The 27,121-nt window shown below is 45.1% G+C and overlaps 1 protein-coding gene across 2 annotated transcripts in view; it reads left to right on the top strand.

The window, feature by feature from the left end:
• RHBDL1 (rhomboid like 1) overlaps nt 1–27,121 on the top strand; it is a 504,525-nt gene that overhangs the window by 352,856 nt on the left and 124,548 nt on the right. For both annotated transcript variants that reach the window (XM_086939636.1, XM_086939635.1), the window contains exons 5-6: nt 5,537–5,649; nt 11,080–11,180. In XM_086939636.1, coding sequence (XP_086795762.1) covers nt 5,537–5,649; nt 11,080–11,180 — 214 coding nt within the window. The remainder of the gene's footprint in view (nt 1–5,536; nt 5,650–11,079; nt 11,181–27,121) is intronic.

Raw genomic sequence — 27,121 nt, 5'->3', positions numbered from 1 at the left:
TGCCTGCCCTGAGGCGAAACAATAATTTTCTCTCCCAACAACTTAAATTCAGTAGGAGGTAGCTAGTTGGCAAGAGAGATGGAAGACAGTTAGTTGATGCCATAGACATGTACCTTATAACTGACGATTTTGCAAATTCTATATTGTGTCTTAAAGTCCTGTATTGGTCATATAAGACCTTCGTAGGGTCTTCTTGGTTGTGCCTTCTATGCTGTTAGGGTTCAGGAACATATGCTCAAGGTTTGCGCTGATCAAGCTGTTTCTAACAGCGGTGAGCCACGGTATATCTCCCCCTTGTCACATTTAAGGCAGTCCGTTCTAATTTCTCTGGTTAGCGATGCTGCCGGATTTTGCCAGACTTTTAACCAAAATAAGGTGGGACAGGACCTAATATAATCTTCAATGTAAAGCAGCTTTAATTCCTGATGGCAGATAAAATTTGAAGAAGAAATTGGAATCTCCAGACGTTTTCGACAAAACTGTTTTTCTTCTCCCTGAATACTGCTACTTTTTGTATAGCCCCTGACTTCCGCGCCGTAAGTTGCTGTAGGTATGCACTGTGATTTATAGATTTTAATTATTGCTAGCACTAACTCAGTTCTTTTTGGTTGTGGAAGATGTAGAATTAAGTTTACTGCCCCTAAAAATTTACTCCTACTGTGGGCCAGATGGGCTGCCCAGGAACCAGTGTCTGAAAACATTAGTCCTAAGTATGGAAAAGTGCGGATGCATAGAAGACGTTCACACCCTACAATAATTGAGCGGATAGAATGTTTTTTGGGACCGCAACACATTATAAAAGATTTCTTAACTTTAGTACAGAGGTCTAGGCCAGCCATAAAGTCAACTAAACCCCTGACTAAAGTGCAAAGTGCGTTTGGGGTGTGGCTCATTGGCACCGCATCATCTGCATTTAATAAGGCGGGGATTGTTTTACCATTGATTTTTGGGACATCGTAAGTAAGTTCTGACAGGGCATTATTCAAATCAATAATTTACAAGATGAACAAGAGAGATGCCAATACGCACCCCTGCCTGACACCTCTGCCAATGGTAATGTTTCCCGAGACCTCCCCATCCTTACCGATCCTCACCGGTGCTTTCAGGTCCGTATGCAGATAAGCTAAAAAATGAACTAAAACCTCATCCAACCCATACTTTAAAAGCGCTGATCATAGACGTGACCTATTTACAAAGTCAAAGGCTGAGGAGAGATTCATGAAAGCCAGATAGATCGGAGATTGTCGTGCTGTGGTGTATTTGCCGACAATCAAATTAAGATTTAAACATTGTTCGACTGTTCCCAGTTTGCTTCTGAATCCTAACTGGCATTTATTTAAAATGTGTTCCTCCTCAGTCCATGAACTCATTTTATTAAACAGGATTCTCCCAAGTATCTTGAGTGTGTTGTCGATCACGGAGATCGGTCTGTAGCAGCTAGGGTTGGATCGATCCCCTTTTTTAAAAATCGGAACGATTATGCTGGTGGACCATGTGCTTGGTATAAAACTATTTACTAAGTTGTTAAAAACATTAAGTAAAAGAGGCTCCCAAAATTCAGGATTGTGCCTAATGAGGTCAATGGGAAGCCCATCGGAGCCAGGAGCCTTGTTACCTAAACTTTGGTTAATTGCGTCTTCGACTGCTGTTATTGTTATCTGGATACATGTTACATCGTAGGGCTCAAAGGGCTCCTCATTCAGAGCGGGGGCTGCATACATTTTAGAAAAATGTGCTTCCCAGGTCTCACTTGTTATGTTACAGCTTATCGGCGTGAATGGGAGGCCGATAGATCTCATGTCTTTGATAGCAGCCCAAAAACTATTTCCATTATTGAGACTGGCAGCACAAGCGAACTTGTCGCAGCGTTCTTTTAAAATCTCCTCTTTGCGCTGCCTTGTCACTTGTTTATAATGATGTCTCAAAGTTCCAACAAGATTTGCATCCCTGGGTACCGCTGCAAGTGCTGCGCGGAGCTCACTATCAGCACAGGAGCAGGCATTGTTGAACCATCTAGGATTCGAGTTGGTATTGGGTACAGGCCTCAAGATTAATCGTTTAACGCCAGCACATAGGGGGCAAAAAGCATTAACTACCTCCAAGTTTGGTTCATAAGGTGACAAACAGTTCTCAATAGATGGTAGATATGCTGTTATCATATTGAGAAACAGTTTGGCGCTATCAATGCCCTTCAAGACTATCCTCAAGTTATCCGTTGAGTGTGTTAAATTTCTCGCCCCCGGTTCTTTAATGAGGACAGGTCTGGGGGCAAGGCTGATTGTTGTTAAAATAGGATTATGGTCGGCATACACAGTCGGTAGGACCTCGGCTTGTACTAGGAAATCTTCTAACGAGCCAGAAATAAAAGTATAATCTATGTTGAGGCACAACCACGACCCCTATAAGTTGGGATAGAACTTACTGTGTGATTTACATTTACAATATCCATCACATTCAATAGATTGTAATTTGACAAGTGATCCAGCAGTTCTTTTCCCCTTTTGCATGTATACATATCTACAATAGATGAGGGGACGACTTCATTTGCCCTCGCCATTATGGCATTAAAATCCCCGCCCAAGCAAATTCCTGAGAGCTTACTAAACTCTATCTGATTTTGTAAAACAGAAATTAAACAGATTAATATAATTCCCATTTGGTACATTGGAAAAATCGTTGTTATAAAAATTCATAAAACAAAATGACAGCTTGGTAATTATCGTTATTCGTAGCAAGAGTTTTAACACTACCACCTGAAGAGATGTTAACCCATATAGAAAGTCCGCCAGAAGGGCGGCCTTGTTTGGGGATTGGTTCAATACTATTAAAACATTAAAACCCCTCTAGGTTTAATTCTATTGTTGCCCAAGTTTCCTGGAGCATGAAGATGTCATATTTTTTGACTAAATTTGCCCAATCTTCAGAACTTATTTTTGAAACTAAGCCGGCAATGTTCCAGCTTAGGACCTGCAGATTTGGATCATGTAGTTCTGTGATGTTGTGTTCTGCGGGGTTAGACTTTGGGTCATATGTTTCTTAAACAGCATGTTCCAGGGAATCTGGTGTGAGTCTCGGGGGAATATAATCAGGTGGTATTTGAATAAATGACAGTCAATCCAGGCAGTCCAACCCAGACAAAGCAGAAAATCTGTTATGCTCTATGAGCGGGTTAGCAGCATATGAGTTTGACCCAGGAGTCGGTTTAGAAAAGAAACCCAGGGGTAGCGACCAGATAAGGGTGGGAATAGTGCTATTGAGTTCCTGCGACATTAATATTAATCTCACTAAAGCTGGGCGGCTAAAATTAATGACAACGCAATCTCACTCTATGTTAATTGCTGATGAGTCAACCCACCCTACCCTGCACACCATTATGATATCACTAGTGTTTGCCATCCCAAAACCTTTGTGCTTGGTTAGCCAATCAGTGCTTTTGTTACGCAGTTGTTCCCATGTCTCAGTCTGATTTTTCCATAGAGGGGGAACACCTGCTAGCACTAGGACATAGGGACAGGCAGCCGGAGGTAGGCTAAGGTTTTCTTTATTGGCCATCACAAGCACACTAACATTATTTGTTGTAGGGGTTTAGCACTCCGGGTGTTACTCTGGGTATTACAGACTAAGGTGGTGTTAGTTACGTGGTTTGTGGCAATAGCGTGAGTAGCTGGATAAGCTAGTTGATGTACGTTATTGATAGCGCCAGTCATAGGTGGTGCGTTCTGGGCGGAAGTAGGTTTAGGCGTTAAAAATTCCCTTATTTTACAGCAGGTAACACAAGCACTAGGGGCACTGATAGAGGAAAGATGTGCAAGGGTCAGGTTTCGCTGTTGATTATGTCGAGGGGGAATGAGCTCCCCCTCGACCTAAGGCTTACCACTAACTACCTCCTGTTCCGAAAGAAATTAAAGACCCACCTCTTCCCCAAACTGTTCATTTCAGTCCAGCTTGCAGTAGTTTCAGTACTGGTATAAGCGCCTTGATATCCCCTGGGATGAGTGTTGCGCTCTACAAATACCATAAATAAATAAATAAATTATTAGGGCTAATTACACTATTCGCACAGGAGGGGGGCGGCTTAAAAGTCTCCCCTTGTTGGGGGGCCTGCTTGTAAGTGTTGTTATGAGAGCCTAGTTTGTTCATTATTGACTCCAAACAATCTAGACCTTTCCAGAGGGCTGTGAAATTCTTATCAATGATTGTTTTAATGCGCTCATACACAGAGTCTGCTATAATATCATTTTCAGTGTAGCCAAATTTGAAGCAAGATGAGGGGAAAGATGAGGGGCCTATCACGGGCTCAGTCTGGGTATAAGTCTGAATGTGAATAGGCTGGTAAGGTGTTGCCAGTGCTGTCAAATCAACAGTGAGAGTTGCGTTAGTTTCACTCTGAGGCGCGGGGCCCTCTGTTCCTCTAATCCAAGAGCTCAGCGCGGTACATTGTTTATTTAAACGAGGTGGTTGTTTTCTTTTGGATCTCACAGGTTTAGTTATCCTCCTTTTTCTTTTTGCACCTGTGACTGCTGAATTTGGGGAGTTATTCATGCTTGGTGTGATGTCATTATTATATATCACTCCTGAGAGGGGCACATCGACCACACCCCCAGTAGCCTCACCATTCTCGCTTCTTTTATCATTATCGCAGGATTCTATGACCTCTGTATCCCTAATAGGAGTAGTTGGCAAATTCAAAGTCAGGGGCGGGCTAAGATGATCACTATCCGTAATAAGAGGAGTAAAAGGAGCAGTCCTGGGGGCTGTAAGTCCCAATGACAGGTGCCTTTCAGTTAACTCCATCTCAGTTGGGACATAATTAACAGCTCTTTCCAACATGCTGTCTGTGGTGGAAGAAGTGCAAAAACTTGATAAGATGGTGCGCTTCCCAAGACTTGTTGGTCCTTTACACTTAGTAATAATAAGCTGTTTAACTCAACAAAAAGGTTTTCGGAAAAGAGTACTTGTCAGAGGGATGGCCCAGCCCGGCCTCCGTCGGTCTCTGACGGGCACAGACGGGCTCGCCCTTGGCCCGGGCTTCGTTCCACGTGTGTCCCTTGCTGCAGGGGGAGAGGCTTTGCTGTGAGCAAACTGGAAGCTCAGACGCCTCCCCCCTCACTTGCAGCACCTGTGTGACTCTCGTTGCACCCTGAGAGATGTAGTCTCTCAACCAGGGTGTGATGATAACAGGGCGAGGTTCTGGTGGCCCTGGGACTCCTGTCCAACCAGTTCAAAGTCAGCAGGATTGCAGAGTGGCCAGCGGCAGTGGCAGCAGTACGGGCACAAAGGACGCAAAGACAGGCTCAAAGGACACAAAGACAGGTTCCCTTAAAAATCAGAGTTTATTTTTTTGCAAATAGGCTGTTATATTTTACCTAGTGATAAGTATACCAGGCAAAACATAGAATCGTATTGGGACTTTAAATAATTGAATGAATCAAAACGCTTCATACTATTCTGAAACACATCCTCTACGGTCTTTCATTGCTATTATTGCTTTGAATCCACACAATTATGTCATTGAATTAACTGTGCTCCTCCACAGGTTGGAACAGTTGGGTTTCAATGCGTTGCTCCAGCTGATGATCGGTGTTCCCCTGGAGATGGTCCATGGTATCTTGCGCATAAGTTTCCTCTACCTCGCTGGAGTGTTGGCAGGTGAGAACCTTTCTATTAATTGAATATTTACAGACCATACTGCTCTAACTCTACCACCTAGCAACCTCAACTTCATTTCAAGGTCTTGTGCTGCCTATGTTTACAAGACCTGTCATTGTACAGGGCAGATCCCTCTGACACCATGTACCAGTGTTCATGTCTGTGTATTGGTATACCCCTATCTTAAACACATCTCTACGTGATAGAGCTCCACCTGAAACTGGTGGCCCATTGTTGGTTTAGAGTTAGTGTGTGATTGAGCAGGACCTCCAGACATCGCAGTCCAAGTCTCACTGTCTGGGATCAAAAGCTGATAATTCTAATTAGGAGTCACTGAGTATGGTAGCCTCAGACCTCGTGGTTAGTGTGCCGCTCTCATGCCCTTATTCCTCTGAGGCTTGTGAGCCAGCTCTTTACCCCGTGCCTCAAGGACGCCGATTCGGTCCCAGGTGACCTCTGCTACTGACGTCCCCAGGCTGACACTCCGTCTAGTCTAATTTTATTTCTTTTTAATTTTTGGTGTGTTTAGGTTTATATTTGCTGCAACATTTAGAGTTATTTTCAGTGGGTTGGGGTAGGTTGCTGTTTGGGACCAGTCCCATCACTGTCCCGCTCTTGCCATTCTACCCGCTGTTTACTGATCCCCGCCCTCCAACCTCCCTGTCAGCCCCTCCCACCTCCCAGGACCACAAATGGAAGCCGCTACATGGCCCCAGTAATCAACCTCAGACCTACTGGATGGTCCACCACTCTTCTGCCCTCCTGACACTCAGCCTAGTAAGTCAGCTACTTGCCCCCTGCTTCAAGGACGCCGGTTTGGTCCCAGGTGACTGCTTCCACTAATGTCCTTTAGCCAACACTTCATCTAGCCTCTTTTGAATTTTTGGTGTGTTTTGGTTAATATTTGCAGTGGAATTTAGAGTTATTTTCAGTGGGTTGGGTTGGGCTGGTTGGGACCAGTCCCGTCACCGTCCCACTCCTGCCATTCTTCCTGCTTCACGCCGTTTCTCGATCCCTGTATTCCCACCTCCCTGCTAGCCCTGCCCACCTCCCAGGACTACAAATGTAGGCCGCTGCATGGCCACTGCACCGGCGCGGCAAAGGCAAGCCCGTCTGCACCCTTCTATGCCTGGACCGCGCCCAGTGTCAGGACTCCTGGCCCTTATACCACCCTCTGATATACCACCAAGAAACACATGAATCTGGACCCAGGACACCGAGATGACAACTGCTTCCCCTCCTCACCTCAATCAACCAAAGGACCCTCTACCTGCCGACACTGCCACCTCTCTTGCAACACAACCTACAAAGGACCCCACGCCACTCCCGTCCAGAGGATCATGAACAACCTGGAACTACTCCAATGCTTCCTGCTCAACGTCCGCTCCCTTAGTGAGCATGCCACGGATTTTTGGGACACCATCATCACCCCCTCCACTGACGTCGCCTTCATCACCGAAACGTGGCTCAATCCCTCCTTGAACCCCGACATCACCACTTCCAATGGCTAGAAGAATATATACCGAACCCGCACCAACAAACACGGAGGGGGGCATCGGCATCATTTTCAAGGAAACCATAAGATGCACCATCATCAATGGCAACCCCATGGCTCTCATGGAACGTATCAACTTCCAACTAAATACAGATGCAAAGACCACAATAACAGGCACCATTGCCTACAGACCCCCAGGACCCTGACCAACTGACTGCAGCCTTATCACCCCTGCCCATCAACTCCCACCATGACGTCCTACCCGAACACCACCTCCATTGCCCTCCTTGAGAACCGGAGCAACAGTGGCCTCACACAACTGGTTACAGAACCCACCCACTATGCCAGACGCACACTCAACCCCACCTTCACCTCCAGTGACAGAATCAAATTTAGCCACACCACAAACCTTTTTTTTTTTTAAGGGTTTTATATAGCGCTGGCCAGACCCGAAGGTATCAGAGCGCTTTACATCCTTTTGTCCTGTAGCAATCGAATACGAAGTAAACCAATATCAACACAATAGTAATAGTAAATAGAACTCACCTGGACTGACTACACCATTGTACACTTCACAATCTCCGACACCCAGCACGTCATCACCAAGCATCACACATCTTACCACCGTAGCTGGAGCGAGCTCACCTGAACTCAGTGGACACAGACCCTCACCACCACTGAACCCGAAGCCTTAGCGGACCTCGACCTAACCATCCAGAACTTTTCGGCCTGGATCACCAAATGTGCTGACAGTCACCCCACTGACACCAACAAAACCTTAAACCAAGCTAGCTGGTACACCCCTGAGCTTAGGACCACCAAGCTCAACTGCTACCAAAGGGAGACGCGTTGCTGCATCACAAAAAACTAAGCTGACAGAGTCACTCACAAAACAGCCCTCCTCATCTATAACCAGCACATCAAGGAAGCCAAGAAAGCAGCCATTACTGCCCGTATCGACACAGCAGCCAACCACACTAAGGAACTCTTCAAAATAGTCAAGGAATTACCCAACCAAACAGCCACAGAGAACACAATTCACCCATCTTAAGAACTCTGCAACACCCTCTCAGATTACTTCCACAGCAAGATTACCACATCTAGCAGATTTTCGACCTCCAACCCACCACCCTCAACCTCAACCAACCAGCAAACACCAGCCAAAAGATCACCACCTTGTCTCGTTTTACCACCCAGACCACCACAGACATCATGTCTTCCATCCACTCCGGGGTGCCCACCGACCCCTGTCCCACCACTTCAACTACGGAACAAACCCAATCAGCTCGAAACTCACCAGCATCCTGAAAGCCTCCATCACCACAGCAAGATGGAAAGACTCAGAAGTCAGACCCTTCCTAAAGAAACCCTCCGCCGACCCAAGCGATCTAAGCTAAAAAATTATCGACTGATCTCCCTGCTCCCCTACCCGCCCAAAGTACTAGAGAAAATAATAATCCCACCTACTGGACACCTCACAATCTGGATTACATGCCAACCACAGCACTGAGACTGCGCTGATTGCTGTCAGACATGACATCAGGACTCTCCTCAACCACAGAGAAACAGTGGCCCTGGTCCTCCTCAACCTCTCTGCAGCATTCAAGACCATCTCCCACTACATCCGCATCAACAGATTCTACAACATCGGCATACAACAAGACACCCTCAATTGGATTGCCTCCTTCCTTACAGGACACACACTGAGTATCCAGCTGCCTCCCTTCACCTTGCACCCAAGAACATCACTTGTGGCGTATTCCAAAGGATCATCACTCAGCCTCACCTTATTCAACACCTACATGACCCTCCCTTACTGACATTGTCAGATCAAACAGCCTCAACATAATCTCCTACACTGATGACACTCAACTTATCCTCTCGCTCACTGAGGACCCCACCAATGTCAAAACCAACCTCTCCAACGCCAGGACCAATGTAGCCAACTGGATGAGAGACAACTGCCTCAGACTGAACTCCGACAAGACAGACATACTGACCTTCGGTATCAACACCTCCACCTGGTGGCCAGTAGAACTTGGACCAACTCCATCACCAACAGACCATCCACGCAACCTAGGAATCTTCGCCGCCAGCCAACTGACCATGAAACCCCAGTCAACGCAGTTGTCTCCTCCTGCTCCACACTCTTCTCATGCTCCGCATAATCTTCGGATGGATCCCAATCGACACCAGAAAGAACATCACTCAGGCCCTCCTCACCCGCCGCCTCGACTACAGCAACATTCTCCATACCGGCATCTCCAACCAGCTCCTCAGGAGACTCCAGACCATACAGAACGTGGCAGCAAAATTAATCTTGGAAACATCAACCCCCACCTCAGAAACCTCCACTGGCTCCCAATCCAGAACAGATGCCAGTTCAGGATCCTCATGCACATTCTACTAGGCCCTGCATGATCTAGGACCATCCTACATCAACTATCGAATGAAATTCAGACACCTGCGTTCCTTTTCACTCGCCCTCGCCCACATCCCTGCATCCGTTGCAGCCACAGAGGTGGCAGCTCCTTCTCCTGCAACGCCACCAAGACCTGGGACTACCTGCCCTTCCACCTCTGAAAAATCACTCTGATAAGCGTGGCTCAAATCCACCTGAGCGACTTACCTCACTCATATACCATTACCATATAATAAGCCAGCCAGACAGTGGAGAAGAATTTGTGATATATTTATTGGGCCATAATATTCATCTGCAGATGGGCCCCGTCAGGTCTACACCCCAGGGAGTGCACCGAGAGGACTGACTCATCTCATCACAGCAATACATTATCACATGGTACAGCAAAGTAAAACACGCCCATACTGGAAAAGTACTGGGTTCAGCAGAGGGCGAACAATGAACTCACACACCAGGCATCTGCACCTGCAAGGGCAACATTATTATCTTTACTCCAAGGCCACGGGCCGAGACTCTGCTTCTCCAGAGCATGGAAACATTTCTGCTCATAAAGGAGGGGGGAAAACCGTACCATGAGACATTGGAACTGCAGAGCAAATGTCAGCATCAGAAGTCTCTCTGCCATTGACAAGCTTCTCTCTCTTATAGAAGAGTGTACAGAAATCTGGAAACTTAACCAAGGAAAAGCAATGTACTACAACAGGTCTTCTAACTTAGAAGGCAAAAATAAGACAAAAGCTTACACATTACAGAAACAATTCTATCCAGCTGAAGCTTGCATATTACAAAAATAGCTCAGTGGGTTGCAGCACATGAATAATAAGCTGTAACTGCATATTAGTTAGACACATTGGGCTAACATATTCACAACATCATTAGGACATTCTGTAACAGGAAAATTACAATCTATTCACCCTCCCTTACTAATTTCACGAAGGGACTCAAGACTGTGCTTTTCGAGGGAGACACAGTATCCTCAGAGCCCAGATACCCCTAGTGGTAGCAGTGCTGGCTTTACAAATGCTAATGATTGTTTGATGACTTACTAAGATTGAGCATAAAAACATCTGCTGAGACGGCCCCTGTGTTGCTTCCTGAATTGCACTTAACTGTAGCTTCTTTTGCACTCTTTGTTCTTTTCTATTTGGCTTGCTCCTTTGTTTCATAGTATAATCAGAAAAAGTCTATGTTTTTTAAATATCCATATTCTTAAATGCCTCTTGCCGTACTTTGTAATATTTTAGGAATTGTAACAATGTTGGGTGGTTTCTTCTTAGACAAGGGTTCCATATTGAGTGTAGTACATTTCCATGAAAATTGTTAGATTTTCATCAATTTATTATTTCAAAATTTTTGTCATTCAACAAATTAGCAAATAAGCATTAAGAGGGTAATCATACCTTGTTTGTCCAATATAGTTTTCATTAAAACAATGGTATCCCTTTCTAGCATCATCAATTGATTATGTGTTTACTGATTCACTTTAACAACCTTATATTTATCTCCCTCTCAGGATCCCTGACGGTCTCCATCACGGACATGCGCGCTCCCCTTGTCGGGGGCTCTGGAGGGGTCTATGCTCTCTGCTCTGCACACCTTGCCAATGTTGTTATGGTAATACTATCCCTGGAGTCACTAAAGCTCTGAAGTGCATTGTCAGTGTATGATCACACATCACCTGTTTTTCGCAGTTCATGTATCAATGTGAACATCCCAGGGAGAAACAGTGCCTACAATGCTGTATGTCTCCCTGCCTACTTAAAGTTGCATGTGCTTGAGTTTTTCTCTAATTATCGGGGAAGCATCCTTCGAAAAGATGAAAAATACCCAGGTAAAATACTGATAGGAAACAGAAGACTGGATCCTAAATGAACTAAAGAATAGACCAAGGATTGGTCTATTCTACTTTAGCAACCAAATAAACTCAGCCAAAAGTTCTGTAAAACAACTCTTCCAGATAGTAGCCAACCTATCGGGAATAGCAACCAAACCAACTATACCTCCTTCCCAAACCCTCTGTAATCAACTAGCAACTCACTTCAAGGAAAAAGTAACTCAGATCTATCACAACTTTGCCTCTCTTTACAGTACGTCAGTTATCACTGTTCCCAACATAATTGGCCACTCACCCTTGTCTGAATTCGCCCAAGTCTCCCAAGATCAAGTTGCAAAACTAATTCTCACTAGCAAATCGGGCTCCCCGGAAGATCCTTGCCCTCAATCTGTCCTCAAACTCATTCCAGAGATCATAGCCCCTACACTAACACACATTTGTAACACTATGTTCGTTTCAGGTACATACCCTTCTGTCTGGAAAAAGGTAACAATTAAACCATTACTAAAAAAAAAAACACTCTGGACTTAGCAGAGGTGAAATACTACAGACCCATAGCTGCCCTTCCTTTTCCGGCAAAAATAATAGAAAAACTTATTAATGTACAATTGACACAATATATTGATGACAACAAACTTTTAGATGAATCACAATTTGGATTTCGAAAGGGTCATGGGACCGAAACCACTCTCATAAAAACAACTGATGAGATCAGAATCACTCTGGATCAAGGCCGTGCAGCAGTCCTGGTGTTGTTGGACCTCTCTGCCGCTTTTGACACGGTCGATCACGCCACCTTGATCGACCGTGTCTCATCCCTAGGCAATAAAAACACTGCAAAACCTCTGCTAGCCTCATTTCTCACTAACCGAACTCAATCTGTTGTCCTCCGCGATTTCTCTTCCCCCGCCTTCATGCTCCCATGTGGGGTCCCACAAGGGTCATCCTTAAGTCCGACACTATTTAACATATACGTGTCGAACCTAGCACGGATTATCAGAGCATTTGGAATTGGGTTAACCTCCTACGCCGACGACACCCAACTTGTGCTATCGGTGCATAGGGACGGCGGAGTAGTGGTAGCAAGCCTCCAAGAGAGAATGCTAGCCATCAGCTCCTGGATGGCACATAACTGCTTAAAACTAAATTCAGAAGAAACAGAAGTCATGAACTTTGGAAATCTCTCTCCTATTTGGTCATCTATTTGGTGGCCTGAGGAATTAGGATCTCCTCCCTGCCCAGTCACCAAGGTTAGAAATTTAGGAGTGATCTTTGATGATAAACTCTCCTTTCTCCCTCATGTTAATTCTATTGTTTCTTCATCATTCCACACTTTAAAGATGATAACTAAAATCATACCGTGGCTCCCCGACAATGTAAGCAAGACACTAATAAGCACATTAGTATTGTCAAAACAGATTATTGTAATGCCCTCCTTTTAAATGCTCAGGAAAAAGTAATAAGAAGCTCCAACTGGTGCAGAATGCTGCTGCAAGAATTTTATCAGGCACACCTAAATTCAGTTCAGTAACAAAAGTCCTTACTCCGTTACATTGGTTGCTCATAAGATCAAGAACCAAATTTAAGGCCTTATGCATTGCCTTTAAGGCCACCTGATATCTAGGACCAGGATATCTAAAAAAAGCTTTTTCTTTCTATACCCCTATTCAATCCCTCCGTTCTGCTTCAGCTTTCCTTTTGCCTGTCCCCCGTACTAACAAGGCCTCATGGGGTGACAGAAGATTTCTGGTCGCAACTGCTAAACTTTGGAACTCGCTTCCTCTTCATATTAAAACCAGCCCCTCTATGCTTAACTTCAGAAAAAATGTTAAAACCTGGCTCTTTACCCAATAAACTAACATGACCCTGTTGACCATAGCGCCGAGACACCCAAGGGTATTTGCGCGATTTATAAATTGTAAAAAATAAAAATAAATTTGTTTACACAGACTATAGTCCAGTAACAATGAGTGGTGTCCTGGAGCTGTACAGCATGAACAGCGGTAGACCGTACTACGGTGAAACATATGTACAGAATTTAGGCCAATATCTATAGAGTTTAGAATCTTTGGGCCTGATTTAGATTTTGTCAGATGGGTTACTCTGTCACCAATGTGACGAATATCCCGCCCATCGTATTACATCTCATCACGTTTGTGATGGAGTAATTTGTCCACCAAACTCAAAACCAGGCCCCTTGTGTATGTTGTGGAGGGGTTGCTAGTTTTTCACAATGTATCAGCATTATAGTCTCAAATGCAGTCTATTGTAGATCATGTGGGTTGAATGTTTCAGCCTCAAAGAAAGATTTATGAAATCTAAATTGAAAGTTTGAAATTAATTTCAGAAAAAGAAAACACTTAGAAAAAAAATAGAAACATATAGAAATAAATTTTAATGCAGTCTATGTAATTGGCAAACAGTTTGAAAGCCGAAAGGTCAATATGTTTTTAATTTATCAAATATTACATTTCGATTTTTAAAAACACTCACCCATGGTGCAAGGTACCCCAACTCTAAACCCCACCCCATAACCCTTACTTTAACCCAATGATGTACCTTTACCTTCACCCTAACCTTAATACTAAGACCCTCATTATAGTATAGGTGGAATAGAGTGAGATATTTACCACATTTGGTAAATAGCACTTTGAAATTCTTTTTTATTGGCATTTTGCTATTGTACATATACAGCATTGCAACAAGAGATAATCAGTTTACAGTTTAGTCCAAGCTTCTACGCAGTACATAACACTCAAAGGCATCTGCGATCAGGTATCACCATTAGGCCTCATAATTATTAATTGCAGGGTACTTCCTCTTGTATTTTCAAAGAGGGGTATCAAAACAATGTCGCGGAAAACAATGATGCCAAATCTGAGGAAACAGAGAAAGAAACAAAGGGAAAAAAACAGCCAATTCTCTTACTAAACAGTGCAAAGGCATAATAACTTGAAAGTGCATGCAAAGGCAAAATAACTTGAAAGTGCATATCCAGTAATAAACTTGCATGAAGGAAAAAGGAAAGCGGAAAAGAAAAAGGGAAGGAGGGATAAGAGAAAGGAGGCGGGGGAAGCACCAGATCTGCAACCCCCAAACACTTGTCACCACCCATAGGTTGCAGTCATCTATCAGCTGGGATATCTGTGCGAATTTGGAGGGGGGTCCGAAGGGCAGTAGCTCATTCCCGTGTCTTAGTCTCCCATACTCATGTTATGTGTTATCCCTGGTCTAAACCCTATTTTGTCTGTTGTGCAGGGAGGTTCGTAAACCACTGGCAAGTATGTCGGGATAAAACTCTTGCGTCCAAGTCTTATGTGCGCCCTCCTCTGTTCATCTGTCGGTTGGCTGGTTGACCTGGTCGTCTGGTACCCCAACCTCCCACTCCTCAGACGTGTCTGTGCTTATTTCCAGATCCTCTCCAAAACCCCTCCCCGGGTGCTCCCATGCCATCAACATCTCAGTCCATAAATCCGCTATGGGGCAGATCCTCACCTCTCTAGCCCCCTCCCTGATCAACGCCCTCTTCCAAGCACTTGTCCACTGGGTTACGTCTACTCTGCAGGCCTGGACCCTCGGTCCTCTCACTGATTTCCAAGTTACAGCTATTCGCTGTCTGACCAACACTAGGCCAGATCCAGGAACCTAGCCCCCAGTTTCTTTGAGGCCGGTCGTGAGAATAATCCCAAAATACAAGCTTCCAAGGAACGGGGGGGGGGAGATGGGGAGGGGGAGGGGAGCCCAAGTGCAGAGTCCAGGGTGGAGAGCACCTCCTCTCAATAGGATTGTAATCAGGGGCAGTCCCATATCATATAAACAAAATCAGCATCCAAATTTCTGCATCTGGGGCAAGGGCAGAGGTTGCCCGCATAAACTACCTGTATCCTATGTAGCGTCATGTATGTCATATGTACATCATTGAGTTGGAGGTATTTCAGTCTTGTATTCCTAGAGATTCTTTTTGGGGAGGCTAATATATTCTGCTATTCATGATCTGTTAGTTCATGCTGCAAAATTTGCTCGTATCTATCCGTCAGTCAGTGGGCTACATACCATACATGCGAGAGATCTCTAAAACCAAGTCACCAGGTATCTGGTTGTGCCGTTCAATACCAATAACTGTAAAACATCATATGTCGTGGGCTCCCCCCTGTTACCATCCCACAGGTCCTGGAAAGCTCGAGTCAGTACCTCATATGTAAGGAACTGGCCTGGAGGCAAATTATAACAGTCCATCAGGTAAAATAGGAAAGAGGGTTGCCATGTGGGAGCCCTACCAAGGGCAGTGCTGGTGTGTATAAGGGTAGTCCTGTGGTTTTTAGGACACATCTGCGCCAGCATTTTAACGCTGTCGACAACAGTCCCCCTAGATCTTGGATCGCTATCGATGGACTAAGCAGTTTGGGCACCAAGAGTTCCATGTGTGCCGACTGTCCAGGTTGGCCCAGCTCTTCTTGGTTAGTCCTGTCCAACCACAGTGTGATCCATTGGAGCTTGGTCAGCAGAAAATAGAGTTTGAAGTCAGGTGTGCCCAAGCCTCCTTCTTCGGGGGTCGCCAAAGGGGAGCCATTGACGCCCTATGTCGGTTCCCATCCCATATCAGATCTCGAAGCAGAGTGTCCAGTTATCTAAACCATGAGGCCGGCACACCGACCAGCAGATTTGCAAAGAAAATATAGAAGTCTCTGGAGCACTATCATCTTGGAAATCGCTATTCGGGCCATGATGGGCAAATTGTGTAAATACCAAAAGGTCACACAGTATCTCAGGGCGCGGAGGGCCCCCCTAGATTACCAATTCGGAGGTCTTCCGGTGTATGGAATACCTGAATCCTAAGATACCTAAAGGTGGTAGGTGACCGCATCAGATCTGAAGGTAGGCCCAGGTAGGACCAGGGGTCTCCTGGCCACAGAGAAAACAGGGAATACATGGGTCTTGGTCTTATTGACCTGAAGGTCAGGCACCAGCTCTGGGAATGCCCCATCTCTCAGGTACAGGAGTGGATCATCTGCATAGAGAGACAATATTTTCCTGCTCTTTGACCATCAAGCCCCAAACCGGGCCTCGTTGGTACAGGAGTGGATCATCTGCATAGAGAGACAATATTTTCCTGCTCTTTGACCATCAAGCCCCAAACCTGGCCTCTCTGTCGGAAAAGCTCTGTGAGAGGTTTGATAGCCAGAGCGAACAACAGTGGAAACAATGGACATCCCTGCCTCGTGCCCCTGCCTACCCGATCCGATGGGGAGAGCATTGTGCCAGTCTTTACTCTGGCCGTCAGGCAGTATATACTAGTTTAACCCATTTGATCCAATTATCTGTCAGACCCATATGTGTCATCACAGTGAATAAAAAATCCCAGCGTATTATGTTGAACGCTTTTTCATGGTCCACGGACATCAGCATTGCTTCCTGGTTTACAAGTATTGCAGAGTGTTACATCACATGATAGTGTCTCCTAATATTGTGAGAAGTGCTACATGTAGGAATAAACTGGCCCTCGTCCGTGTGTATTAATGTCATCAGGCATGGGAGCAGCCAGAGGTCGAGCACCTCGTTGAGGATTTTTTAAATCATAATTCAACATGGAGAGGGGGTGAAACTCCTTGACCCGGGCTCCCTGTGTCTTAGTCTTGGGCAGGGGGATAGCCACTGCATCATTTGTGGAATCCAAGAGGGCACCAAATTGCCAAGAATCTGTATACAGCTTTTCGAGGCGCTGGACCAAAGTCCCAATATAGGTAGCGTAAAATTCGATCGAGTGGCCATCGGGACCTGGCTTTTTGCCTTTCGACATGCCTTTCATGGCTGCTCGGATCTCCTGAACAGTAATCAGGCCTCCTAGTTCTTTACAGTGATCTTCAGGTAATTTATTCTGTGGTATGTGTGCCAGGAAGGCAGTTTGAGCTTCCTTCGGGAGAGGGAAAGGGACAGGGGTAGAATACAGACCTTCATAATAAGCACAAAACATCTTATTAATAGATGTGGAAAGGTACAGGGCGGACCATTTTTTCCAAATATATGTGATGGGGATCCTCAAGATTCTGGCCTAATAAGCCACGCTAGTAATCAGCCGGATTTCCCTTCCTCGTTGTGAGCACTTGCAATGTATTGCTTATAGTCGTGAGTGTGCAGCCTCTGTAGGGTAGCACTGTAATGGTCTCTCATTTCTCTCACCTCCTCCAAAGGTTTACATCGAGTACCAAGAGTGTTATCCAAATCATGTAGTCCTCCAAGGTCTGGAGTTCCTTATGTAACTCTGTCTGGATGCCGACTGTTTGGCCAATGAACTGCCATCATGTGACGACCTTAAAAGCCTCCCATTCAATTATACTTGAGGATGCTGAGTCTTGGTTATTAGTGAAGTAGTCTGAAATTGCCTCCGCTACGGAGTTGCAGTAGCAGGGGTTGTCCAGAGAGGCCGAACAGAGCTGCCACGTTGGGGCCGGTAAGCGCTCCCCTATCCGTACAAATCTCATTAAAAAGGGGCTGTGATCCTAAGTATTCAGAGTGGACAACGTTTTGGATAAATCTTTGAGAGCACAGAAAGCGATCTATCCTAGTGTGTAAGCTATGGACATGGTAGAAATATGAAAAATCACATTTGTCTCCATGTTGCATCCTCCAGATATCCACCAGTCCCCAATGTCTTGCCCAGTCATATAGCCCTTCCGCTAACCTGCCCACCGCTGTCCCAACTAGTGGGGCGGTCGAGCAATCTAGTTGTACATCTAGTACGCAGTTGAAGTTGCCCCCAAGCAACAAATTATCTGGTGGCATGTCTGCTATACAGGTAGACAGGGAGTAAAGGGAGGCAATTTGGTCCCGATTGTGGGCATAGATACTACTTAGTGTAATTTAATTTCCATACAATCTGCCCTCCAGGAGGACATATCTGCCCTCCTTATCTATCAGTTAATGGTATAGCTCAAATGGTGTCCTGGCCCTTATCCATATTAAAGTCCCTCTAGTGCAGGGGGCTCCAAACTGGTCCTGGAGGGCCGGATCCATGCCAGATTTTTGGGATATCCCCATTGAGAAACATGTAGTTATTTTAAAAAATCTGGCATGGATCCGGCCCTCCAGGACCGGTTTGGGGACCCCTGCTCTAGTGTATGCCGAGTAGGAAGTTAAATAAAGTTGGCCGAGCAATCTGCACCTCAGTCTGTCTATTTTAGGCCCATCTAGGTGTGTCTCCTGGAGCACGACCACCTGGACCCCCCCTCTGACTAAGATACCTGTGGATATTATGTCTCTTGGAGCCCAGTCCCATCCCCCTAATGTTCCATGGCATACGTCTCGCTGAGAGTCCAGGGCTAGCCGTGTGAGATAACATCGCACTCTACTCTCCGCCCCCACCCACCGGAGCCACCCCCCAACCCCATGATTGCTCCTATGCTCTATGTACAAACAAAAGAGGAAAAAAGAAAAAGATAAGAAAAAAAGGGAGAAAACATAAACGATCTCCAACATCAACAGCCAGACCCAAGGGCAGTCCAGCAATGGTTGGCCGTCCAAACGGTTAAATATAAACATATTCTTAGTGAATATCTTCCTGTGTCAGCTTTTAAGGGCCTCTCCAGAAGGTGGCTAGTCAAGAGGGGTGCATCAAGAACACTCTGTGCCAGCCCATCCCACAAAGTAGATCAAAGTTCTCCTGGTTAATTTTCTGCACTGCATACAATATGTTGCTTGCATAGACCATAAAAAAAGGCATGCAACCTGGAGTGGGCCACAAGGTGCACGTTATAGGGACTAGCCGGTTCGGTTTCACTTTGCATTTTCCCCTATCAGATGTTTGCCTGGGTTCTGCAAAAGGCAGTGCTATGGCTAGGGTAGAACCTTGGCCTCCCAACCGGGTCCCAGACGCATCTTCTGCCAAGCCCAGTGTGCCCATCTGCTGCTCCTCGCCTGCATCATGGGGCCTCAAACGATCGTCTCCACTAGGTGTCTGCCCAGGTGACGAAGGGTACACCGCTGCCAGGGGCGGGACCGTCAGCACCGCCGATTCACCACGCGGTGCACGCTGTTTTAAGCACCAGTCTCGGCCCCTGGTTTCAGGAAACCCGCCAATTCAGGGGGCTGGCACCGCTCCACTCCACAGCTCCTCCTCAGGCCGCCCAGTGTCCTCTTAAGCGAGAGCCGAAGTCACTGCCCGAGCGGCCAGGCCTCGCCTCAGTCTCCGATACTGACAGGAAGGCGGGGCCTCTCAACCGCCGACCAAATCAGGGTTCAAATGTGTCCGCTTGAGGGTCCGGCACCCTTCGGGAGTCCCAGTAGCGGATCACAGTACCGGGATTCAGGATTTTAGCTGGGCTTGGCATGGAGCTCGTTTACAGAGCGTCCAATGCAGCTGCCATCTTGACTATGCCCCCTGTATTACATGTGGTTAATATCTCCTATTTTGAGATTTCAACTTCAATATGAGACATAACATACAGATTCGGTATTTTAAATACCAAGGGCCAGATGTAGGAGCCTTAATACCGGTCGGAAACGGCCGATTTCGGCCGTTTCCGACCAGTATTTGGCTTTTGAGATGTAGGGGGCATCTGATTTACAGAATCGGTATATTTACCGATTCAGTAAATATACAGAATCGGTAAAATACAGAATCGGTAAATTTACCGATTCTGTAAATCAATATGTAGGTGGCACTTCACAGAGTGCCACAGGCCCTTTAGGAGTCGATATTTACCACCCAATCCTATTGGGTGGTAAAATACCGAATTCAGGTGTGCATGCACATCTGTGACATGTGACACACAGACATGCCCTTAGGGCATGTATGTGTGCCACATGTCACACAAGCCTGTACTTGGGGGGCTAGAGGGTGTCAAAGTGACACCCCCTGCACCCTTGCAGGATTCGGTATTTACTGATTCGGTAAATACCGAATCAGTATTTCCCATTGATTCCTATGGGCTTCAAGGCACATAGGAATCAATGGGCAATACCGATTCGGTATTTACCGAATCGGTAAATACCGAATCTTACAGATTCGGTAATTGTGTTTTAAAAATTACCTACATCTGCCTCCTTCTAATTTACCGATTCATAAATACCGAATCGGTAAAATTCGGTATTTATGAGTCGGTAAATTAGATTTACCTACATCTAGCCCCAAATTCCAAATGTTTTGGCTATTTTTACGGTTCTTTTTCCAAGATGAATTTCGGCAGGTTTGACCGTCCAGAATGTAGCAGAGGAAACACTGGGGTGATAATTATCACACACTTGTAATTCCCAACCTTGTGCAAACTGAAGTTTGCACACGGATCTGAATTTAACTTATAATGACCCATGCAAATTATTACTAATTGATTCCTAGTCCAAGACCTAATAATAATCCTAGGTGACTCTAGGATGGAGGAACGCCCACCCCTTCCCCTTATTAGAAAATAAAGGCCCAAGGGATGGGGTCGTCTGTAACAAAAGTGGGTCAGGGAGAGAGCTGCACACCCCCTTCCCAATAATTTGTTTTAAAAAAAAAAGGTGTACTGGGTGGGCACTGGGACCCCAAAGTGAATAATAAATCAGCATCAGTAACCACTCATTTAATATTCACTGCACCAGCATGGAGCGCCACACAATGCCCTGTGAGGGCTTTTCGGTTAAGGATTTTTTTTAAACTTGGTGGTGCCCCTAGATTAGGGAGGGGCACTACTAAGCATTTTTTTTAATGTTGTCGAGGGCTGCAGGAAGTGAGCCCAGCAACATTGAAACAAAAGCAGAAAATCTCCTGGCTCGTTAAAACCATGACCCCAAGAGAGCTTAACATATGTTTTTAAAGTATTCCTAACTGGAGCTCTTTGCTTTTTAGCTGTCGTGCAAGGCCCTTTTGTTTTGTTTTTATGATTACAATTTGTGGGCTAAAAATGTTAAAAGACATGTTGCTTCCATTAATTTTTTTAAAACAACATGTCTTATCAGTCAAATCAAATCAAGCTTTATTCGATCATATACATATAATTATAAAAGCAGACATTAAATTCTAAAAAATAAATAAGTCACAGTATAAAAATACAGAACAAAAAAAGGAAAATAGGACAATGAATTTTAAAATATTTATACAAATAATTTTAAAAGGAAAATACCCATCAGGGTAAAAAGACATACTTTTCCTCAGCCACACAGCTTTCTTCAGAAAACTAGAAACCCTCCAAACCACAAGTTCATTCTCTAAATATTGCAGTCGCACGAGGGCTGGACACCATTGCCTTAGGCCACAAAAACGTAAAATGGGAAGTATCCAAAATTGCCCTAGTTCATTAAAGAACTTACAGAAGAAAAGTAAACGAATGGTAGAATGTTACGATGTAAAGTCACACATACACTGAGGGAGTTCTCTTGACCAATCATTCATTAACGGAATAGATAAAATTCTATGGACTATTCCTAGTCTAAATCTCGTTAATAACATTCTATCATGGCCCTTGGAAACAAAATTTAGATACGTTTCCATGGCAAAGGTTGTAAGCCTTAACTGATGATAAATGAGTGTGGGTTTGGGGGCTTTAACCGCTAAACTAGCAGATCCAAATATATCCAAACAGTTTTTCTTCAAAGATTTCCTTGATATTTAAGTCATTGAATTCGGTTTTAAATAATACTCAGGATGACCAAGGTCTTTGACAAACTGAAATATATACCTGATCCAAGGAATTTTCAAATGCTCCATCTCGCTTCATGCAATCATACAGAATATCACGATTTAATTGGGTCTATTCACTAACCCAAATCCTGTGCCAAAGAAGTATGGGCTCAAGTTTAATAAGATCTGTAATATACTAAAGGCCCAATTCCTTGTGGCAGACAAAAGAAGACGTACCAGGTGGAACACTAAGAATATAACTAAGAAAATAATTTTCTATTGTTTGCAAGGAAGAGGGATTAGAAGTGCCCCAAACCCCAGCCCCATATACCGCAGCAGAAATACACTGCCGGACATACCTTAGATGGTAATTTCTCCAATGATACCAGACTGGCGATCGGAACTCCGATCCCCCTGTCCTGGTCTGACCATACGGCAATTCCATTTTATTTCACTATGACTTCCTCTGGTTCTGATCAAACCAATAAAAAAGGATGGGAAATGAGGAGGAACTGCAATAATATATCCAACACTACACTCACCCCCTTCCTGACAGATATCCATCCCCTTTCTATGTCTGATGTAAATGAAGCTGCTCTGGGCCTGTCGGCTGCTCTCTCTAATGCTTTGGACTCGTTAGCACCCCTTAAAAAACATTACTCGGCCAGGAAAAGTCCTTTGTCGCCCTGGTTCTCGGAACATCTAAGATTACTACGGCAGAAATTTAGACAGAAGGAGAGAGCCGGTATGCCTGTCCTGACCCCCAGGGGAAACACCTACATAAGTCAGCCCTGAGAGAATATAAAAAAGGCATAGCTGAAGAAAAAAAGAACTTCTTCAGCAAGATTACCACTTCATTGAAATCATCTAGAGAGCTTTTTAAAATCATTGACACTCTGTCAACACCTAAAATCACTGAATCAGTGAATGAGTCGCAGGAGCTCTGCGATGATATCGCAGGCTTCTTCCACTCCAAAATTTCTGACATTTATACGTCCTTTAAATCTCTCAATACCAAACTGGATGCCAACAGTGCACCCTTGTCCCCCCCCTCCTCCTCTTCACACATTGAGACCCTTGAATTGGGTTCCTCGTCCAATTTCTCTAGCTTCCCCCATTTCACGCAGGATGAATTAATTCGCCTCCTCGATGCCACTAAATCATGTTCGCCTCTTGATCCCTGCCCTTTAAAAATCTTGAAGTCCTGCAGAGAGACCTCCTCTCTTGCAGGTTATGAACATGGCCATTGATGAGGGTTCTTTTCCAACTCCTTGGAAATCAGTAGTTGTTAAGCCTCTTTTAAAGAAACCTTCCCTAAACCCTGATGTCTTAAAAAACTTCCAACCAATATCTCTGCTTCCAGCCCCGGCAAAGATACTCGAAGCCCACCTTAATTCTCATCTGACTATATATTTAGAAAAGATGGGTCTTCTTGACATCTCCCAGCATCGGTTTCGTGCTGCCCACAGCACTGAGTCCGCCCTCACTGTCGTAGTTAATAACATCCGTTCTGAGGTAGACAGAGGGCAGACCACTTTATTGGTGCTACTTGATCTCACGGCAGCATTTGATGCCCTGTCCCCTTCAATCCTGGTAGACCGGCTGAAGGGGATAGGGGTGAGGGGAAGTGCCCTCAGTCTTCTGTCTTCCTTCCTCTCTCAGAGACAGCAAAGGGTTCAGCTAGGCAGTTTCCTGTCTTCCTCCCAGGCCGTGCAATGTGGGGTTCCTCAGGGCTCCTCCCTGAGTCCTTTATTATTCAACATCTATATAACCCCACTTGCCGAGGTGATAAGATCTTATGGGTACCAAATATTGTCCTATGCAGATGATACCCAAATTATAATTTCCACCACTTCACCGACCATAGAGGCTGCTTCCAAATTTCGAACTTGCATGGAAGCAGTCTCGCAATGGATGGTGCGTAACTACCTGAAGCTCAACGGGGAGAAGACGGAGGTCCTCGTCTTTGGAGGAACCCATGACATCTGGTCCAATGACTGGTGGCCTCCCTCCTTGGTAGACTGCCCCCAACCCACCAACTCGGCCAGGAACCTTGGCATTCTCATGGATTCGACCCTCTCTTTTGACCTTCAGGTTAAAAGAACAGTATCCACCTGCTGTAATACCATCCGCATGCTGAAAAAGATCGCCTCCTACCTGTCACCTGACGCCCTACCTGTTACCTGACGCCCACAAGCAGTCAACAGTTGCCCTGGTATCTTCCAGGCTTAACTATTGCAATGCGCTCTATGGGGGCATAAATAAGAAATCCCTCCATCGTCTTCAGATGGTCCAAAATTCTGCTGCTAGGATGGTTCTAAACCTACCCAGGCTATCATCTGCAACTCAGGCCAGGAAGGATCTCCATTGGCTACCCATACATGCCAGGATTTCCTTCAAGCTCATCTGTTTGGCCCATAGGGCTGTGTTTGGCTCTGGCCCTGAAGGTATAAAGACTCTTGTTAGTCCTTATTCTCCCAAGAGAACCCTTCGCTTATCCTCAAGAAATCTGCTTGCTGACCCCAGATTCAAAAAGGCGAAATGGGGAGGAAGAGCCTTTTCTACCCTGGCCCCTAAACTGTGGAACAACCTCCCCCCGAACTTTCCAACCAACCCTCTTTGGTGACTTTCCGGAAGCTCCTGAAGACTTGGCTCTTTTCTCAGGCCTACTAAACAATTTTCTGTTTGTATTTTCATATACTTTATGTTTGGTCTGCGCCTTGATGCCCTCTGGGCTAAGTCTGTGCATTATAAATATACTTTCATTAATTCATTCATTCACTGTGCCTTGTATATATGTATGAGTTCGCTGGGGGGTTTCCTACCTAATCTCTTAGTAAAAGTGGCCAAGGCACTGGTGGACCTATTAAAAGACAGATTTTTCTGGACGATTGCTTGGGTCCAAGTGTCATTATAGCTAAAAAGGACACCAAGATAAGAAAAGGTCCTTGTGTTAGCTAACTTGCTTCCCTCCAAACATATGTCTCGACCAGTGGTGCTCCGGGACCCAGAAACACAATTTATTGTAAAAGACTTGAAAAGATTTATTTTTAATCCCAGGTCACCCATAAAAGCACTAAAACTGGTCAGGGCTTTTTGTAGACCATTACCTGTTTGCGTCATAAGAACCGCATCTTTGGCATAAAGGAGAGCAGGAATTCCTCTCCCACCAATTTGCGGAAAATCCGAGCCACCCTTAAGAAGTGCGTCGGCCATGCCATTTATATAGAAGTTAAAAAGAAAAGGGGCCAACACACAACCCTGACGCACCCCTCTTCTATCAGGAAATCCCGAAGTACATTGCTCATTCGTCTCAAATCTAACACTCTCTGAGGCTCTCTCATAGAAGCGGTGCAAGAAACCGATTAAACCATGATACACACCAAGATCAACAAGTGTCTCCCATAGCCTCACATGGACAACAGAATCGAAGGCTGCAGTCAAGTCAATGAAAACTAAATATAGTTTCCCATTTTTTGCTTGTGTATATTTCCCGACGATCATAGCCAGGTTTAGACTTTGTTCAAGGGTGCCCAGGCCCTCCCGGAACCCATACTGCAGGTCAGATAGAACATTGGATTCGGTTGCTCAATCCTGTAGCAGCTGCAAGATGACTCGGCCTACCACCTTTACCATAGAATCAAGAAGGGAGATTGGTCTGTAATATACAGGGTCTTGACGAGCTCCCTTCTTGAAAATTGGCACAATGAGTGATTCAGACCACGTCTTGGGAAAGGTGGAACAGTCACCAGCATTAATCAGCTGTGTTAACAGAGGGGCCCATAACGGAACGTTTGACTTAAACTGGTCAACTGGGACCCCATCGGGAACAGGGGCCTTGCCCCCCTTACTTCGCTCAAGGGCTTACATTGTTTCATCCAAGGTAACGTGTAGGTTGCCCTTATATGTACACGGAGACTGTGGAAGTGAGTACTCATTAAAGGGTGGACCATTATATAAGGCAGAGTAATGGCTTATCCAGTCCTTTTCTGAAATAGCCATTTCAATGGTAGGTCTCCCATCCCCTATCAAGGGTGGAGTTCTTAAGATTTTCCAAAAAGCCACAGAGTCCTTTTATTGGGCGGCCTCGTGTAACTCCTCCCACGCTTCCTCCCGCACTTATCTCTTTCTGTCAGCTATTGCCTTCCTATAAATGGCTCTTGCCCTCCTTACCTCTATTTGGGATCTGGGTTGTTTATGAAGTTCCCGTTTAAGGCTGGAATACGCCTTAGAACAGGCACTATTGAACCAACCAGGTGTTTTAGGGGCAGAACCACATTGGGCGGACAGTAACTTCTTAACCTCATTAGTTATCTCATTGAAGGAGGAAGTTATTTCTTCCGGGATTGAGGATTCACTGAGGCAGGTATCAAAGGCAGTTTTATGGGAAGAAATAAGCCGCTTGGTCAATACCTCAGGATCAACATTCGACCAGCCAATGGCATATCCATTGATTCTATTCAGTTCTAATAAGCCCGCCGTAGTTTTAACGTGTTTATTCCTCACAGACCCAAAAGCTTGCAGGTGGAACTTAAGGCAAAGCGGGTAGTGGTCACTCAAGACACCAGTCCCTATATCAAAAGACAACAGACTTGAGGCAAATGTGATTGAAACCAAAATAAAATCAATAATAGAGGATAAACCTCTTCCGTTAAAAGTAGCAGACATAGGGACCGGAGAAGGAACTAGGTCATTAGGGAAACCCAAATTATAATGAGACATCAAATCATTGAGATGGTCGCCCAGCTTAGAGTGTATAAAGTGACAATTGCAGACTCCCTGATCCATTGGGTTACCACAGATTTTTGACCTCACTGGTCTACATAATGTACAATTGAAATCCCCCAACCATAAAATGGTAGTGTCCACAGTAATCAAAGTACAAATAGCATCCAAGGTCTCAGCAATACAAGAGAACTCAGCCCCAAATTCTCTACAGGAACATTATTGTAAAATTTCACCATGAGGATTCTTTTTGAGCTTGATACGGACAATTGAATGATCTGATGGTAACAATCCCCCCCATTAATTAAAATCCTATCCATACATAATGAATTGGATACATACATACACAAGCCTCCCTTGGGCCTACCTCCTAGTCCCTTTACTGCCGGAGTATTAAAAGTC

Source organism: Lissotriton vulgaris, chromosome 10 (assembly GCF_964263255.1).
Source record: "Lissotriton vulgaris chromosome 10, aLisVul1.2, whole genome shotgun sequence".
In the NCBI taxonomy this organism is placed as follows: Eukaryota; Metazoa; Chordata; class Amphibia; order Caudata; family Salamandridae; genus Lissotriton; species Lissotriton vulgaris.
The sequence above is the reverse complement of the archived record's forward strand: the minus strand, read 5'-3'. Positions and strand labels throughout refer to the sequence as shown.